Source organism: Papilio xuthus, unplaced genomic scaffold (assembly GCF_000836235.2).
Source record: "Papilio xuthus unplaced genomic scaffold, Pxut_1.1 DF827714.1, whole genome shotgun sequence".
In the NCBI taxonomy this organism is placed as follows: domain Eukaryota; kingdom Metazoa; phylum Arthropoda; class Insecta; order Lepidoptera; family Papilionidae; genus Papilio; species Papilio xuthus.
In genome coordinates this window covers 3,286,048-3,306,078 of record NW_013530935.1, presented here as the reverse complement: position 1 = coordinate 3,306,078, position 20,031 = coordinate 3,286,048, and the positions used below count along the sequence as shown (strand labels likewise).

General features: G+C 32.1%; 1 protein-coding gene across 1 annotated transcript; it reads left to right on the top strand.

The window, feature by feature from the left end:
- Window positions 1–1,091: 1,091 nt before the first annotated feature.
- On the top strand, window positions 1,092–18,595 carry LOC106116712 (uncharacterized). Its single transcript, XM_013310656.1, has 5 exons — window positions 1,092–1,394; window positions 1,799–1,988; window positions 14,673–14,856; window positions 17,740–17,945; window positions 18,419–18,595. The coding sequence occupies exons 1-5, from the start codon at window positions 1,218–1,220 to the stop codon at window positions 18,439–18,441; spliced, it is 780 nt and encodes a 259-aa protein (XP_013166110.1). The 5' UTR covers window positions 1,092–1,217; the 3' UTR covers window positions 18,442–18,595.
- Window positions 18,596–20,031: the final 1,436 nt, after the last annotated feature.

Below are 20,031 nucleotides of genomic sequence, written 5' to 3'. Positions count from 1 at the left end.
CTGAAGTTCAATCAGCAAAATTAAATTGGATACCAAAGAGAAACTTGTCCTTGTTAATGTAATTTCTAAGACTTCCACATTTAATTAACAAATGTGAACACTTGTATTGCATTTCTATGGTGATCATTTATTTAATTAATTTACTCATGACATTTTAATTTTCGCCGAACCACCTGCGTTATACAAAAATAACCTTTAGGAAGGCTCCGAGACCCTAAGTGGGGACGTGTAGTGAGCTGATAGTGAAATAAAACATAAGCTTATTTTTTTTACAGATTCCCTTAGTATTAAATTCAAAATATTTTGTGAATCATAAATTATCTTTTAAAATCATCCTTTAAGATATTTAATACTGTCTTGATCATCATCATCATCAGCTCAGTATATGTCCCCACCGAGGGGCTCGGAGCCTACCCTAAGTTAAGGGTGACGAGGTCATAGTCAACCACGTTGGCCAAGTGCGGGTTGCATCACGATGTTTTCCTTCACCGTAAGAACGTCAGATAAATGTACATATGTAAATCGGAAATCACGGATCGGAACACATTGATACATGGCGAGATTCGAACCCAGGATCTGCAGATTGCAAGTCAAGTGATATATATTTCAGACCCCTGAGCCACCGACGTCTTCATTATAGCTTACAATAATAATTAAAATTCCTTTTAATTTGAATTAAAAGTAATTTAAAAAATTACAAATTTATAAAAGTAGATAAACCTATAACAAACGGGTTAAATAATAATTTGATGTTTGTTTGAACTTTTTTATTTCCTACATTTCGTTTTTAATTAAAAGCGGCAACATTAATAAGAAAAGTTAGTTTGTTGCACTTTCTTTTTCAACATCGTTACATGGATTCTATAAAAAAGGAATACATACAGCTTGTTGAAAATGTTACGAAGAACTTGTTTGAAATGTATACAATAAATTTAAGTTAGTTACATTTATAATTCACAACATTCTAGATAAGTTTATACTGCTATAGTCGACAATTTGTCTGTGTTCCCGGAACAAGATTATTGTGTTAAACTTCTCAAACAATTTTTACTTTATTAGCTCAAATTATTTTCCTCTTTGTTCCAGGTTTTAGTGAAATATGGCAGAGCGCGTGAGTTTTGTGAATTAAATATTGTGTTAAAAATGAGTTAATTTAGTGTTGTAGCGATTTTACAAATAGTGTTGTGCTAATATCGATGAAATGAGGTGTCGATAAAATGGGTGTTTTATTGTTTATATTCGTGCTTGTGTGTTCGGGTTACGCGCAGAATTGTCGCGAGGAAGAACCACGGGAAAGGAAATGTGAAAACGTTTGTAGCGATGACGGAATTTGTAAGATAAGGGCGGCTTTGTTGCTGCCTAAGAATACAACGTTCGATGCGTCGTTACCAGTTGTAAGTAATTGTATTTTGTTTATGGTTATAGATATATATTTTAGACGTTGTTTTGTCTATGCTATGATAACTGGATCTTAATTTGCCCATAGTAAATTGTTAAAATAATGTACTAGAGAAAAAGATAAAGCCCTTTCAAAACTTAAATTTTTGAAAAAATTAAATTGATTTTTTCCGATTTGGTTTCTGAGACCAAAATATCTGTTTAAAACATATCATCTCTGTCATTATCTTTGACAAAACAATGATAAGAATAAGTTTCATACGGGGATTTTGATCTCAAAAGCATACCGTGAGAATCCTGATAATACACTTGTAGTATCTTTTTTTTCATGGTATTGGACAATGATGAATCTATTTGCGGTTACAAGTAGTGTTTAAAAAGGCATTTTTATGTTATTTAGGTGGAGCCAGTATTCGAGCTAGCCATGCAGCATGAGGTAGTTCGCAACGCGTTCCCACCCTGGGTACAGTTCGAGTGGCGGCGCTATGACGTCAGCGATTGTGACGCCGCATACGCTGTCATCACCGCCATCGATGCATACAACGACTGCTCACACGTCTTCTTTGGACCCTCCTGTGATTTCGCCTTAGGTAAGTCTCAACCTATGTTTCCACTACAAACAATAGATAAACGCGTACAGATAATTCAGCGGGGTTATACAAAGCGCATTCGCTTCGAAGCGATTCCTTAGCGAACTTCAAAATTGTATGGAACTAACGTGCAGTTCAGTTCTATACATTTTTCAAGTTCGTTATAGATTCGATTTGTAGGGAATGTAATTTGTCTAGCGCTGATTCGAGACCGACTAGTTTCAGACACTAGGGATTTTTTTTATGGTAGTTATCAGGCTAGATTCGTGGTCGCGTCAGGCGTCGCTAAACTTGAGGTGTGCTGCGAGCTTTAGTGAGTGCCTAAAAAATTCTCGACAGGTATAAAACTAGTAAGACCTAAAACAACTGATATAGTTTTTGTTGCGTAGATTGTTTAAGCATTTTTTAACCGCGAAAAAACATTACTCTCCTATGTAATAGTGCAAATCATTCTACTAATATAGATTTAATTATAAATATTACTTGTATATGTAAAAGACATAAGTTAATATTTCTCATGAAATTAACACATACGTATATGTCTGAAAATTCTGAACGTTCACTAAAACTGGCACAGTGTAGGATAAATAATGGTGGTTCCCGTCTTTGTCGCTACTCGAATCAATTTATTGTGGGTTCCTGGCAGCTGTACTTTTTCTTATAAAGTTACTGAATTTTTCTACCAACTATTTTACTTCATTTATAATATTACTGGCTGGCCCGCGACTCTGCTCGGAAAAAAATAATTAGTATATGTTCTTCCAGACTATGTTATGCCATCGACATCCGTTAAGCCGTGGTCCAGATAAATTCTAACAAATATCTGTCTATACATCCAAACATTCATATTTATATTAGTATGGTTAATTAATTTCTTTAATAATATACCTATTATTTTAATTAGTTACATTTATGTTACATAAAAGAGCATCCATTTCGTATAAAAAATAAACATTGAACATATTAATATGAAGAAGATTTTTCATCGGACGATTCAAAGCACATATCGTCTTAGAAAAAAACTTCAAAGGTATTCCTGGGGGACCATCAAAGACATTCCTATGACAATCTATATGTAGAGTCTTATTTATACAGGCTCTTAGAAAAATAACGGGAATAAGTAAAAGACTTTCTAGGTATCTAATTATGCAACGATTACTCTTATGAATATGTCCATTCAGTACCGGCGCTAGTGTGGGGCGTGGTTGTAAAACCTCCCTTGACAAACATCCATACATCCAAACATTCGCATTAATAATATTAGTAATATATACAAAGTAATACAATGTAACATCGTGGTCTTATAAACTCGGTTGGAGTAATAAAGTTTTATCGTCATGAGTTTTTCTTGTAATAAAGTTCTACGAAGCCTTTTTCTTCCTGAATCTTGCAATATTAAAGGAAATTTTAGACGGATTAACTCAAAGAACCTTAATAAAAGTAATTGTGATATAGGAGTGGATGCGGAAACAACCTTGTTATTGAAGGAATTTCCTTTGTTTTCCTACTGACGTAATAATATGAAACATATTGCTATCCCTTTTATCTTTTCTGAAAAATCTGAAATAACAATACGTTCCACAAGGGGAATATAAAATTTATAAAATATTTATTTACCAATTACTTTTATTTTTTCAACTACAGCTTCTTGTCTTCATAAATGTTGTAAAATTAAAATATTTATTATAAAAACTGGTAAACCAATATAAAAAAAAACCTTTCACCAATTGACAAGTCTTCTTATAATTTTAAGTTGAGTTTTTATATTGATTATATTATTAACTAGCTTTCGCCCTCGATTCTGTCAGTGCGGGATGAAAAAAAGAACTTAATTACAAGCTTATGTGTTCTTCCAGACTGTGTTCTTCACCTATGACAAATTTCAGCAAGATCCATGCAGCCGTTCTCGAGATCTTCAAACAAACATCCATCCATCCATCTAAACATTCGCATTTATAATATTAGTAAGACAAGATATAAATTCGAGAAACGCCTGCAGTAATCTATTAGCAACATAAAGTTGCAAGAACCAAGTTGTTACTTTCATTCAGTAATTAACTTTTACATATATATATATATATATAGAGAGAGAGATTTTAGAGACACGTCTTACATTAAAATTGTTATTTATGACTATAAATATAGTATGTACAGTGAAGAACACTCACCGTAACATACTTTGAACTTAAAACAGGTCCCTTGAGATATAAGTAACACAAACAGTAGCTTAGCTAAGTACTGACCTCTTTTAGAACAAAACCAGATATAATATAACTAAGTAACAGTGCGTGTCTAATTTATACGTCCTGCCAAAACAGTTTTAAAAGTTACATTATAGTTGGTTTTAAAGATAAATAGAACACAATTACTTAAACTTTAAATAAACTTTTATTATAACGTCATAAAAAAAAATGAGTTATTTTCTGTCTCTTCAAAAATTGCGGTAAATTTTATCTGCACAACGAATCGAATTTTCCCCGAGGGCACACGATGTCGATGCTATTTTTAATAAACTAAAAATGCAACTATTGAGTAAAATGCTTTAGTATTTGAGGTAAAAAACAAAATTTTCAACTTACTTGAAATATATTAAAATTTTCTTTTACTTTATATTTCTTATTAATAAACGGACTATTGAAGATATAATTAATTTTATAACATAAAAAACATCTTTTTACAGTAATAATTTAATAAATTCGCTAAAAGACTAATTCAAGTTTATAGCTAATATATTATAGACAAAAAATATACAATTACATTGGTGATATATGTGTTCGTGTTTTAATACAAAGATATATAAAAGACCAAACATATAAACAAAACACCCAACACTACTGCCCTTCTAATTTCCTGCCTTACGAACCGTCCATTATAGAATCGTATCAAATAACAGTTGTGTCAAAATCAGGAAAAACATTTTAACGTACATAAAGATCTTTATCAATATACTCGTAAATAGAACTTACTAGTTGTATAATTCGTACAGTTTTGATACCTTTTCTTTGTACGTCCGATGAGATAGCTATAGTCAGAGATATTTATGTAGCCAGGTACTGGTTGGTTGAAGGTGACTTAACGAAAGTTATTGTCAGTTGTATACATTTTTGAAGTTCGTTTTACTTCGGAGCGAGTGCACTTTGTGTAACCCCTTAACACTTTAGCTGCCAGAATGATTTTTCGAAAAAACGAAAAAAAATCATTTTTTTTCCAAAACCATTTGAATGTGGCCTTGCGAGTCACGCTGTATACAACGATTAAAAAGCCACAGTTGTTGAATGGAAGTATGGCTTGTCGGACATATAGTCCGACATCGCAGCTAACGTGTTAAAATATGTAAAACCTGCATGGTAATAAAAACGGTATAGAAGAATAAAGCATCTCTTTCACTCTTTTAGGGAAAAACAGAAACAACAATATATTACGGTTCATTTTTTTTTGTCAGTGGAAAATTATGGTTACTATGCGAGACATGTTTGCACAATTAAGTGCGTACAGAATATTGGCATATCTTAACATTGTTTACACGTTTAATACGGAATTATGTATCCATTATTCCTTACTCTGTTTAACATCGAAACATACGTGGGATTGTCAAAGATTATTAGGAAATAGGCTTTATTTAATACTATGTTAAGCTTAAGATCCGTTGATTGGAATATTAATTTACAATATTGGGCACAAACGACCGCCACTTTAATATCTTTTATGTGTTTTAGGATCATTTCAATGTTTGTTATACAATAATATGGTTAAAATTAAACAAAACATTTATTTTACAAAACAGATTATACATTTATAGACACTAGTTGTCGCCCGAGACTATGACATTTTAGTAATATTAAATTCTGTCAAATTATCTTACTAATATTATAAATACGAATGTTTAGATTGATGGATCTCGAAGAAATTTGGCACACATATAGAACATAGTCTGGAAGAACACAGTTCTAATTAGTTTTGTTTCCACTTGTGTAGAGTAGCGGGCGACAGCTACTTCCAAATAAAATCTTTATTTGTAATATTCCACTTCAGTTAAAGGAAACAAGCATTCTGCTTTAATTTATACTAAAGTTATAAAGTTGTCAACGTGTAAATTGGCAGTCGGAGCGTCGCTCACGAGTCACGAGGACAAATTAATAACGGCATCATTCAAAGGTGACATCCGAATCACATACAATTAAGTTGAACGTATCCTTGTTACAACTAACTTAGATTGAGTTTGTCTCAAGATTGTATAATTTAATACAACTTATAATATGAATATCGTACATTTCATGGAATATATTTTATGTACACCGTAGTGTATATAACATAATGTATTATATTAATATATAACGTGGTAAATCACAGAACTGGTAAATCTCTTATGTCTTTAGGTGGATGGATGAAAGGATGTTTGTTTGAAGGTATCTCCAGAACGTATCAACGGATTTTGATGAAATTTGCCACAAATATAAAACATAGTCTCCAAGAATACATAGGCTACTTATTAAGCTCTTTTTAATTCCGCGCCGACGGAGCCGTGGGCGACAGTTCGTTTATAAATCTTCTTTGAATATAGCTAACGATATCATTTATTTATAGCCTTATAAATTGTCTCGAATCAAATAATCTTTTATGTGGTAACATCATTATAGTAATAAAAGAACAATATTGAAGTGAGGGTTTCGCTCGTATAAAGTTAAGTAGGAATAAATGTGTTGATACGTGTTAATAATCTTATTATGAGGAAGTGAAATGTTTGTTTTGACTAACCTGTTTTGGAAATTTGAAAATTTTATGTCTGTTTAGTTTGCTTGTATTATGTTAGTGTTTGGATGCATGTGAAATTGGTGAACCCTACTGTTTGTAGTGCTTAGTAAAATGATTGACGCTGCTTATTTTTTTTAACGAATTACTGTTACATAAATAACTTGCCGTGAGTTTTACTGCCAAATGACATATATATAAAGGTGATAAAAATATTGTTAAAGTAGTCACAACACATTTTAAAATACAAGTGTGTCGATATTTTTAGAAAACGTTAAAGAATAGTAGAATATGTTATGTTTATTTTAAGCTCAAAAATAACAAAGATATTTCTAATAGGAACAACTAAAACATTTTTAACCATGTACAGTCAGCTGTATAAGTACGAGTATGTAATCATTTATAAAGGTTCTAATACCTTATAACTTCGAATTAAAAAAGTGGATGTACACGTATACATTTGTACGGTTCTGACTTTGTAAATATGTTATTCTCAAATGTTTGCAAACGTATATTTAAAACCAGCCTATAGAAGTGTCTAGAGTTTCATAAAGGTATACCTATTTATGCAGCTGACTGTACATGTTTTCCAATGACCTAATAACCTTTAACATAATTGTAACGGCCAACAACTAATTTGGATAATTAACATCGTTAGTGCTAATTAATCTAAGTGTCTAATTCATTGTTTACAATTTCTACACATAACATGTGCGAATAATAGATTGAGTAAAGTCACGAAAGTCCTGTAGTTAGTTAAGTTTATTACTATAACGATCCACGATTTTAAGGACATAAACCTTCTCTGATGTCTTAAGAACATCCTGTATAAGCTGTATCAAATTCTGTCATGTGGGAATGCGTTGAGACATATACGATTCATTTAACTTCTTCATCATCATCATCGTCAGCTCACTATACGTCCCCACCGAGGGGCTCAGAGCCTGGGCCGCGGACGAGAGCGAAAGCGTGCCCGTGGTCCCGTCCCGATGCGTTGGAGGAACAGAGGGGTTTAGTGGGTATGCCTCCGCTATGGAGGAGAATCCCACATAGCTACCGCGTCCCCCCGGGGCGCGGAGTATGCATAAAGCATTCCCCTCTAAAAAAAAAAGGGTCTCAGAGCCTACCTTAAGTTAGAGATGATTAGGCCATAGTCAACCACGCTGGCCAAGTACGGGTTGGTTGAGTTTACACATATCTTTGAATTTCTTCTCAGATATGTGCAGGTTGCATCACGATGTTTTACTAACATTTCTTACTAATATTAGAAATGCGAATGTTTTGCATAGATGGATGTTTGTTAGAAAGTATCTATAGAATATCTGTATGGATCACGCTGAAATTTGGCATAGATTTAGAACATAGTCTGGAAGAACACATAGGCTATTTAATAACATCTTTTTTATTCCGTGCGGACGGAGTTGCGTTGTAAATTATTTACACTTGAGGTTAATAAAACTATTAGAGTTGTTGCGCATATTTGATGTTAGCGGTTTTGTTTGTATGTAAATCAATATATAATTTCTACTTCAATACATTTTCTGCTTCAATGAAGATTACATTCTGAAGTTAGAATATACGGTCAGAGTTGAAATGAATCCAACAAGAATAATACTCAATACAAGTGTTGATTAATAAAGTTCAAATATAAAAGAAATACTTTTTCAAAAAGAAAGAAAATTGGAAATAGAATTATCTTAAACTGATTTGGAAAATATTAAGTAGGTAATTTAAAATTCTTCTTCTTCTTACAGTACCTCTTCATTGTTGTATTGGGTCTACAACCGCAGGTTTTGTTAATTTAAATTAAGTCTGTTAAATTAATTAATGTGTAACATTTGCGAGAGAAAATGATAAATTAACGCAGCATGTTTCCTGCGGTTAATATACGAAGCTATAAATCCAATTTGAAGTAAAACACGTACTTGAAGCTTACATCAAAATTATTTGTAAACTAACTGTCGCCCGCAACTCCGACCGCGTGGAATGAAAAAAAAACTTAATTCTGTAAAATATTGCAATTAAAATACAAAATGACTTTTAAAATAGACAAAGAAGCAACATTAATTTATAACGACAAAGCTTTTGGTTACTACTTACTCCGCTGGCGCATCGACCCAAAGTGTGTCTTGGCCTCCGACACAAGAGATCGCCAAAGTCGCCTGTCAAAACAAACTAAAAGCTTCTTTTAGTTTGTTTTGAAAAAAATTAAAACATTCAACGAACAATTTCAAACTAGACGAGCTAGGAGAAACTCGTATCAAAAGTTTGTTGCTCTTCATACAAAGTATTAAGTTTAATTTTTATTTATTCACCTCGTTGGTTAATTTTAAATGGAAATCCTTTACTCAAATTAGATTTGTTTGCCCATGCAGAATGAATTGATATTCAACTAAATAAATATGTTTTAAATTAAGTGTAATAACGTTCTTTAAAAATAAAATCCAGTTGAGAATTTTAAGCGTTATAACCTAAAACTTAATTCATTTTATAGCTGCCACATTAACTCACGTTAGTGTAAATATTTATTTCACGTAATTAAACTGGTATACCATAAAAAGTAACGAAAAAGACGACGATAAAGTACATTTTAACATGACTTTACTTATCCTCGTGGATAAATGCTGAGAGTGCAAACTGCCTGACATAGGATAACGAGTAGCTTCACTCCAGTATTATATAACTCACGAGTACATATACCATTACCATTTGGAATATCAGCTAAACTATCAGCTGCAAAGTTTCTAGATAACCTATATTTAAATTGTCGCCTGCGTCTACGTCAGCGCGAAATAAAAAAAAAAACTATGTGTTCTTATGTGTGTGTAACTTATGTGTTCTTCCACGGCATGTTCTACATCTATGCCAATGATCTATGCAGCCACAAACATTGTATTTGCGTGCATGCAGTACAAGTTTTTCATAGAACTTAGACATTTATAGAATACAATTTTTTTAAGCTTAATACTCTATCATAATATATAAGAATTAATAGGTATGTAGGTGCCTTTTCAATACATATAATGGGTCACCTAAAATGTCAATAAGAAGAAATGGTTCTCTTGAAAATAAATTGAGTTTATTGTCGATCAATGTAAGGTTTGGTTAATGGTAAATGATAATCTTTATATATATATAATTCTTCTGTGAGTGTGTATGTCACTGAACTTCTCTCAAACGACTGGACCGATTTTGATGAAATTTTTTGTGTGTGTTCAAGGGGATCTGGGAATGGTTTAGATTCACAATTTTGTCCGCTGGACAATGTTTTTTTAATTTATTAGTAGTTGTTGATTTTAGAATGTTTTACATTGGATCCGACAAACAGCGCTACCATCGCAGTGTCAAATTTTAAATAATATTCGAATTAAAGACGTATAGACAGGACAATGTCTGTCGGGTCCGCTAGTTAAATATAAATTCAAAGAAATTCTTTATTTCGTCGTTTCGTCCACAGTAACCATAATCTTAAAGGAAATTAACATAAGGTATTTTGATACTGTTGATGTTTTTCTATCTTAATAAAATTTTCAAGAAGCTTCGATATTTAAAAGTCTAATTTTTCAAAAGATTTACTCTCAAGTCAATGAATAATGCAGGAACGTAAACATGTTTTCGTAGCCGTGAACAACATTTACTTTTACTTAAGAAGACAAAGTATTATCTTCACTTTTTCATATTGATGTTGAATTAGTTATTTATTTTTAATATTAGTAATAAAAAGAAAATTTAAAAATTTAATTATTTCAATATCAAGAAATCATATCATTATTATAATCAAAGATTGTATTATTAATAATTAAGAAAGAACACATAAATTTTTAACCATGTCAACATTTAAATAATACATTTAACCAGATTTAATTCCAAACAGAGTCAAGTTGACTGTGCACTTGAAATGTTTAATATGCATATTACTGAGTAAGTTAGGCAATAAACGTTATACTGGCATTTCATAAAGCTTTCAACGAGCTTTGCAATTAAATATAGTACTGAATTATATGCATTACTAGCTATCGCCCGCGACTCTGTCCGCGCGGAATTAAAAAACATAATTAGTAGCCTACATGTTCTTCCAGACTATTCTATTTGTATGCCAAATTTCATCACGATCCGTTTAGCTATTCTCGAGATACCTTCAAACAAACATCCATCCATTAGTAAGATAAAGTTTTTTTTAGGTGGTGAAAGAGCACCTGATGGTATTCGATTTCGCTAAAAAAGCGAAGCTGTCGCTACCTATAGATATCTCCAACAAGTTGTCGATGGACAGAAGAGGGGAAAGGGGAGAAAATAATATTTCTTCTACATTTTAATCCTCTCTTTCACTAAATTCAATTCTTTTTCCCATCCTTTAGTTATAAAAAGAAGGAAGGAGAACAATACTCGTATGATAACCCCGGAAAAAAAAAATGGCATTTATCTTTAATAAAAATGTGATTTATTTTATTTAATCCTATAGTATAAATCAAATTATGTTCTAAACATTATAAGACGCAAAAACATTAAGGGTAAAAAAGTATACTAACATAGTTACGTATACGATCAATCGTAGGATTTTAGAAGCTTTTCTGATTTATTTATCAACTGTTGCCGATATCTGCCGAGATTTGATTTACGTTTCCTTTTAAGATAACATGTTTCCGGATCATATTATTTATGTGGTGTATCGGATTATAGTTGTCAACTGTAATCCGATAATCCACATAAATTATTTTGGATTAATATACATGGATATAAAATAAACATGAATTTACTATTGTATGTATATTATATTAGTTCTCTTATTTACTTAAAATCATATATGCATTTATGTGTTTTAATGCTCTCTTTGTAGTTTAAAACATTTAATTTAACCCTTGTTATAGACATGATGCGTCGAAACGTCGGTGGCTCAGTGGTCAACCATTTGACTTGCAATCTGCAGGTCCTGGGTTCGAGTGGGATTCGAACCCAGGACCAATATGTTTTCCGATTTCCGAATTGCTTATGTACATTTTATCCGACGTTCCTACGGTGAAGGAAAACATCGTGATGCAACCTGCACATAGCTGAGAAGAAATTCAAAGATATGTGTGAAGTCAACCAACCTGCACTAGGCCAGCGTGGTTGACCATGGCCTAATCACCCTTAACTTAGGGTAAGCTCCGAGCCCCTCGGTGGGGACACATAGTGAGCTGATGATGATGATAGACATAATGAAAGCTATTTTAAACTTGAGGAAAACATACGTACATGTATGCGTAAAAATGTATGATTGTAAACGACACGAGAGAAGTGTATCTGGAACGCACCAAACAGAGGATCGTTGTCTCTGCCTACCCCTATGGAGTAAGGGTATGAGTTATTTTGTTGTTGGCAAAAGACTGGGTAAAAACTTTTATTAAATAAATCTATCATTGTGTTGTTGTTTTAAGAACTCGTTTACTCTCACGAGCGATTCACTACTTGCAACTGTCCTCGTCTGATCTTTACGGTGACAAGTGAACTAATCCTTTTATCTTTCTAGATCGAGTGTTTTCTTGTAGGAAGTAATGATTATTTCCGTGTTTATTCTCTAAGAATCTAACGATTTTCTACTTTTCTAGTTTTTGTATGGAGAAAAAGTTACTAGAAAAAAAAATAAACTGTTCCATTGAATTCATGTATACATTTAGTGACAAAATCACGATAAGAAAAAAACCCTTTCGACCTTTATTATCAAATATATGAAACATTAAAATATTTAACACAATTTTCTCGTTCCTTCACTATCAAATCTTACTATTATTATAAATGCGAAAGTTTAGATGTGGGAATGGAGAGATATTTGTTAGAAAGTATCTCCTGGAAAGCGCTATATATCTCGATGAAATTTGGCATGGACGTAGAAAATAGTCTAGAAGAAGAGGTTACTAATTAAATTTTTCATGAGTTGTGGATTAACAACTATTAAATTAATATTACACTGTAAGTTAACAATAGTTTTATTTATTTCGTCAATGGAAACTCATCCTTAATTTCACCAGACGTAGTGTTTGCTGATTCCGTTGACATTAGCTCGTACGTACCCTTAATCACACATTTACCCTTCCACGTGAGCTGTAATTTTAGGGATTTATAAACATTTTTGTTTTTAAGTGTTGATTCCAAATACAATGTTATAGGCGAGTTATTTTAATCTATCCCACAATAAGATGTCTTGTGTAAGTATTTAAATAAATAAATGAAATTAAAAATATATTGTTAAAATTGGACTAAAAATATTTTTACAGATTAAATAGGGCTCTGTGTTCTGCACTAGGCTTAACCTGTGTTACAGGAGACAGCGTCTTCTCATATTTGTGATCTTATGTTACTAAGATGTAAAAAGTATCACATTTGTCTGTACAAAATTTGTTATCATTCTGTTAATGTTTTTAAAATTTTTAACTAACAACTACAGGGAATCACACAAGCATTAAATGTGGATGGCTATAAAGGTAGAGATAGATTGAAAATATGGATAGATTGTGTGAAAGAGCATTACGCATAAGAAGGAAGTGAATTCAGATATGACGGCTGATAGGTGCATGGAAGAGTACAAATTGTCCAAGCCTTTGTAGGGAAAAGTTCAAGATAATGATGACAGTAAGAAGTAAATCTTTACAATAAAATTATATTATATTTTGATGATATTACATTGTTTTATTCAGATTTAACTTTAAATATTTAATGATCTAATTCCCTTTTTTTTTGTTTTCGACATCGTTAAGTACTTCGAATGTATAATTAATTTCTTTCGTGAATTTTTATTACGAAATCTATTTGTATTTTCAAGTAATTTCCATTTCCAAGAAAAGTAGAGAGTTTGTTCAACTATATAGAATTACATAACTAATGAACAGATGTTAGACACTTTAGGAAAATGTGATGCCTTAGATTAAAAAGATTTTTTGAATTTATTATTAAGTCATCTGAAAGCTTTCATTTATAGTTAAATCTGATAATTGAATATGATTATGTCTCACTCAGAGTCTTACAATGATTTCTTAAGTAGTCAAATAGATGTAAAGCACTAAATGGATGGGATGGATGGGAAGTGGAAGTGGACTTTCCGGATGAGGGAATGCATGGTAAGGGAAAATATTTTCTGTGCTTCCCCTCTTCCGTCGATGAAAGGCACGCATATGCAATTGCGTATGTCTATATGCAACGGTCGTTTCGCTATTTCAGCGATTTCAAAAGGCCGCTCGCTCGTTGGCCACCTTTTAATATAAAAAAAAAACAAATCAATCAATCTTAGTGAGATTGTAATTTTAGTAAGTAAATAGTAGTAATTCTAGTAAGTAGGATAATAATATTAGTAAACACAACAAAAGTAAAACAATTGTTGTTGTAAAATGCAGAATTTTTATTTCCTTTTCTTATGGATTAACAAGTTTTCCATACATTCACAACAATGTTGGATTGTAAGTGCAATTATTCAAATGTATTCGACGCGTCTACGAAGAACAATCGTAAAATTATGGCGCCTGGATATAAATAAAATTGAATGAGGAACAAATCACGTTTGATAAATACAGGAAATGTATTTTGTAGCTAAAATAAAAAAAAAATATATTGAATATTTTGAATAAGAATAACAGCGTTAAGCGGCTTGGGGGTCAAGCACTTGAGTTGCAATCTGCAGGTCCTGGGTTCGAATCCCGCCATGTACCAATGTGTTTTTTCTATGTCCGATTTACATATGTACATCTGACGATCTTACGGTGAAAGAAAACATCGTGATGCAACTTGCACATATCTGAGAAGAAACTCAAAGATATGTGTGAAGTCAACCAACCCGCACTTGGCCAGCGTGGTTAACTATGGCCTAGTCACAACTTACTTAGGTTCCGAGTCTCTCATTAGGAACTTATATTGAGCTGATGATGCTACTAAATATTTAAAATAACCAATTCATTTGTTTCACAGCATCCGTAGCTCGGATTACAAAGTTCCTGGGCAATACTGGTATACCTCTAGTGACGACTGGCGGCCTCACGTTCGACTTCGTTCAGCCAAAACAAAATTGTCACCACGAATATTACATGATGGTGCGCTCCGGACCTCTCGGCTTCAAGGATATGGCATACTTCATCATTGATATCATGAGACAGTTAGTATCTACATTTCATTCATTAATCTTTTTATAAATGTAAGTAAAGTCAGGCTGTTTAAATCGTTGGCAGTATATTTCTGTTTAACAAGTAAGTGTTTTTATTTATTAGTTTAATGGTATTGGTTTTTGGGGCAACTATTGGTTATGTACTCGTATCATCAAACAAACAGGTGAGTAAGAAAAAATATATTATAAAATTATTTAAAGTCTAACGACAGTTTATATCACACTAGCTGTCGCCCGCGACTGTGTCTGCGCGGAATAAAAAATAATCATACTTAGTAGCCTATGTGTTCTTCCAGACTATGTTAAATATGTATGTCAAATTTCATCAAGATCCGTTCAGCCGTTCTGGAGTTACCTTGAAACAAATATCCATGAGTCCATCCATCCATCTAAACATTCGCATTTATAATATTAGTAAGATACAATTTAGTATGTTTTACTTTTTCCGAGTATTTCAAATTAGATAATTAAGTTCAGAAAATTAAAAATATAGTGGTAGGATGAATATCCGGCACTATGCCGGTGTACTAGCGCAACACTAGCCTTACTAAATTGTCGACGTTTATGTCCCCACACTAATCATTCTGACACTTGACTTGGTAACGAAAGCGCGCCATTCGCTTTAAATGACTCTAACTAATAATGTCTAAAATTATTCATTTAAAATTTAAATGTAACACACAATAAATAACAGGATTTCTTCTTAATTTTCAAATATTATAGTTCTAAGCGCCCTTTTATAAAGTAATAGTTGGGTAAAAATAATAAAAACTTTCTAAAATATAACTAGCTATCGCCCGCGACTCCGTCCGCGTGGTATTAACAATAGATATTGGCCGATTCTCAGTCCTACTCGACATGCTAACAAAATTTCATGAGAATCGGTCAAGCCGGAGGAGTATGGGAACGAAAATTGTGACACAAGAATTTTATATATAAGATTTACTAAACGGCGTCTGTTATAAATAACAACAACAACAAAAACAAAAGTTATTGTTAAAGTCTGGACCAACAATTAGGTGTGGTTCAATTAAAATATTATTAATCAAGTTTAATGTTAACCCAAATTTTCAATACAAGAGTTTCGTATTTAATTGACCTTATTCACTCCTCACGTTGTTAATCACGTTGTTTCGTTTACTTATAATTCAGTATTATTAAATGTAAACATAGCCTGAATATTTATCAAATTATTCCTTATTCCAGTGAAAAAAGAGCTTTAAATAGAATCTTACTTCTTGTCTTACAACCATTATAATAACGAATGTTAAGATGGATGGATGGATGTTTCTTTAAAGGTATCTCCAGAATAGCCGCATGGATCTTATTAAAATTTGGCGTAGATCTAGAATAGCGCCTAATATAGACTACTAATTATGTTTTTTAATTCGGCGCAGACAGAGTCGCGAACAGCTAGTGTAAGAATAAATTCACGTATTTGAACTCTAAGTTGAGTAGATATTTTTTATATAAAAAGGACAATAAAGAAGAAATCCCTTCAATTTAGAATTTAAATATCGCCGCATCGATTCTGAAACATATTGACAGGAAATGAAGTGTTTCATTTTAATTAAATCTCGCTTTCAATTAAGCTTCGGAATCGAACAAATAAACTTGAAGATAACACGATACACCATTTTCTGATTTACTCAACCATCAACGTACTAAAGAGATTAGATTTAGCTATATTTAAATAAAATATACATAATTGTAATACCCCAAAACATAGACGCTGTTTAGCTAAACATGTGTTTTAACCCTTTGGACGTCTGCGTAGAATATTATGGATGTCAAAGTTGTTACTTTCAGTGGAAGTATTTCATTATTTATTGGACAAGAACTAATTTGTGTTCATTAGCCATGATTTGTCAAAAATCAACGGTCATTTTTATCAAAGCTATTTCATAAATTTCTTAAAAATCTTCTAAAAAATTAAACATTTAAACTGATATAAAAACGGCTAAACACTCACGTATATTCGTCCGGTGGCGGCACCGACTAGTTTCGAGCCCATCAGGGGCCCTTCATCAGGATGAGATTTTATATCAGTTTAGTATGATGTCTGAATAATTAAAAAAAACTTTTATTTTGAAATGCGTTCGTAGACATTTTACGTTATGTTGGTAGATTCTAGTAATGTGCTATTTATATTTAGTCCTTTGTTGAGTGGACGATAGTAAAAATGGCCAGAAATAAAATTTAATCAAGTTAATGCGCAAATATTCAATATAATCAATTCTATTTCAAGTGAACTGGAGGTAAATAAAAAAGTTTTTGTTGAAACAGATGAAGAGGCTTTTGACGTTATCTGTATTTGTACAGCGGAGTGGATGTGACGTGTAGGAGATAGTGCATTTGGTGTACGCAAATAGAAGGGCCCCGAAATTGAATTGGTACCTGTCCCAAAGTGTTTACGTTAAGTGCTTTTCATAAATAAAAATAACGTTCATAATGAGAAAATTGATAGATTATCAGAATTAGTTATCGTCTAGACATAAAAGTTTGAGTAGTTGTAATGTTAGCATTTTATCCATTTTCTAAACTTACTAGGATTTTAATGGTTCTTTACATAAATGTTAGTATTAGTAATGACTCTTTATTATCAACTTTACTAATTACATTATCTAAAGCTGGGTATTGACTATTAGTTCTGAAATTACAAACAGTTACATGGTACTGGCTTAATGAAAAAAGAAACAGATTGATATTTCAACCGAATTTTCTGAGTTTTGAATAAATAATAATGACTAAAAAATTGAAATGTAATGATAGAAATTATAATAATAGTATAATATAAATTTAATGTGTGAATATGCACGATTTTAGCACAGAGTGATATTGCACTAACACGCTTTTTATTTCCGCGCCATCTAGTTACGACTGGAGACAACTTCTGTTGATCAACGAGCCGGAGGCACAAGTACACGTAGCGGGCAAATCGACTTGCCTGCTCATGATGAAAACGTTCGCGAATTATTTGAAAAAAGAAGACATCATTTATACACCGTGGGATACCACGTCAGACGGCGGCCTCAATTACACAGAAAATCTCAAGTTCTACCTCGGTTACAAGTACACGAGTAAGTACATTTTTGTTTAATTAATTTAAGCGTACACTGCTGTGTTAAGGTAAGTAATTTATAAAAAACGCTATGTTGTTCGAATAATTAGGATTACTTTCCCAGGAACAATAAGACGTTTTAGGGGCCTTTTCCTATTTTTGGTGCCTACATTCATGTTCCTTTTCAGGATGAAATTTTAGTTTGCGATATTTCCCATAGATGACAGTTTTCCATATTTTTATGACTACGCAAGACAATTGAAGTATTTTATAATATCTTATTAAACGATCAATTTTAATTCACAATATGTTAATATTTATTATAACAAACACCGCGCGAATATACAATATATATAACAAATCTGTTAGCATAAACCATACGAGTTTGAAACAAATACATAGATGGCTCTTTTATATTTCATAGATTTTTAATTTACGTCACTGGTAATAGATGGCGCTATAGGTGGCATAAAAATTTTAATATTTCTACAGATTTGCCTGGCGCAGAGCAATAATCCTATACGAAACACCCGCTTACAAATCATTCGTTGGGGCTAGTGGTGGCTTCCTAATGGCTAGTACTATTCACGAGTACATGATGTTTGAAGGAATCTCGGTATTCGGAAGGGAAATGCAACCTCAACAGACTTATGAGGACTTGTTACTTCAAAATGTCGGCAATAATTTCGCCAGTGAGTCAATTCACGTTTTACAAGGGGTGTTCGCACAGTTTGGTTTTCCTAAAATAATTTTCACTAAATTGGAAAAAATTGTTTGGAGTCACTGGTGTTTGAGTATATTTTCAATCGACGATAACAAGGGCTGCTAACTTTTTAACAATTTTATTTTGAAATGTATATTTTTTTATTTACCGCTATATGTTATTCGGTTTGTTAAATTATTTTAACAAGAAATACTACAACATTTCAGTATTAACACATATTTTGACAATGGTCTTCAAATAAATACAATGATAAATAAATAAAAATGTTAATTTTTTACGCTATTACATAAAAATCGAACTATTAAATTGCAATATTTAATAAGAAATAATTAAAAAAGTACACACAGTTAGCAACCCTGTGACTTTCACTTAACATTTATGAGATTTTTATAGCCTACAGGGCTTTATCACGAAAATTTATGCACGTTTGGATTTTATGAGTAGCACCAGCACAGTTTGATAGTTTTATAATTACATTAAGATTGTTTCAAGGATCAAGTTTAGGATTTAATGCTGACAACTCACAAAAAGGACATTAAAAGGCATAGCTGTATAGCTGATAGTTTGCAATGTTTTTTGTTGTCGTCTTATTTAACAGGGCAGAGTACCGTTCGAGATTTTTTCGTAGTTTGTTGGAAAATTATTATTTTTTATAATGAACTAACATTGTTTCTATCAACTTGTTCCATTCCTTTATTTCTGACAATAAATGAAGCGTCCAATCAATTCTTTCAAGAGCGAGATTAATTTGAAAAAGGGTGGAGCTAATTCTTATATCTGTTTGATAAATTATCATTGCCATCTTTTTCCTTTAATCAATTAATTTATTATCTATCGAGATTCAGAATCTAATTACTTCTACTAATGAATCTTTTATATGTTATTTACTGGTCATCTACGTTTTTCTTGTGAGGGGACATAAACGACGACATTTTAGTAAGGCTAGTTGTGCCTGTACACCGGTACAGTGTCGGATTTTCTTCCTAACAGTAGATAGTATAGTAACAGACTCAATCTTCCCTTAAGCTACCCACATCCTAATTGGATGGAAACATTTCGGGCAACTTAACATACTCAATGACCGTAGCTTGACATCGTAGATGTAACGATCATGTTACACTATTTGCTCGCTTGTGTTTAACCACCAGTTAACGATAATTAGTTTGTGGTTGAACCTTAATTGCGGCTTAGATTTTGGTCATCCATTAATTTGAATTCAAACGGACTGTAATCTTCATTGGTTAGGATATGTCTGTATATGTATATACAAAATGTATTGAAGTTCAGATGTACATATGAACTTCTATACATTATGTATATTATAGATTAAATAGAGACACATAATATAATTATTAACTGATTTGTATTAAATTTTGATATT

Bases quoted from the DNA above. Each gene is read 5' to 3' on its own strand.
- LOC106116712 (XM_013310656.1), top strand. From the start codon at position 1,218: ATGGGTGTTTTATTGTTTATATTCGTGCTTGTGTGTTCGGGTTACGCG. The intron at 1,395-1,798 runs GTAAGTAATTGT...TATGTTATTTAG, and splicing joins TCGATGCGTCGTTACCAGTT to GTGGAGCCAGTATTCGAGCT. The intron at 14,857-17,739 runs GTTAGTATCTAC...CGCGCCATCTAG, and splicing joins ATCATTGATATCATGAGACA to TTACGACTGGAGACAACTTC.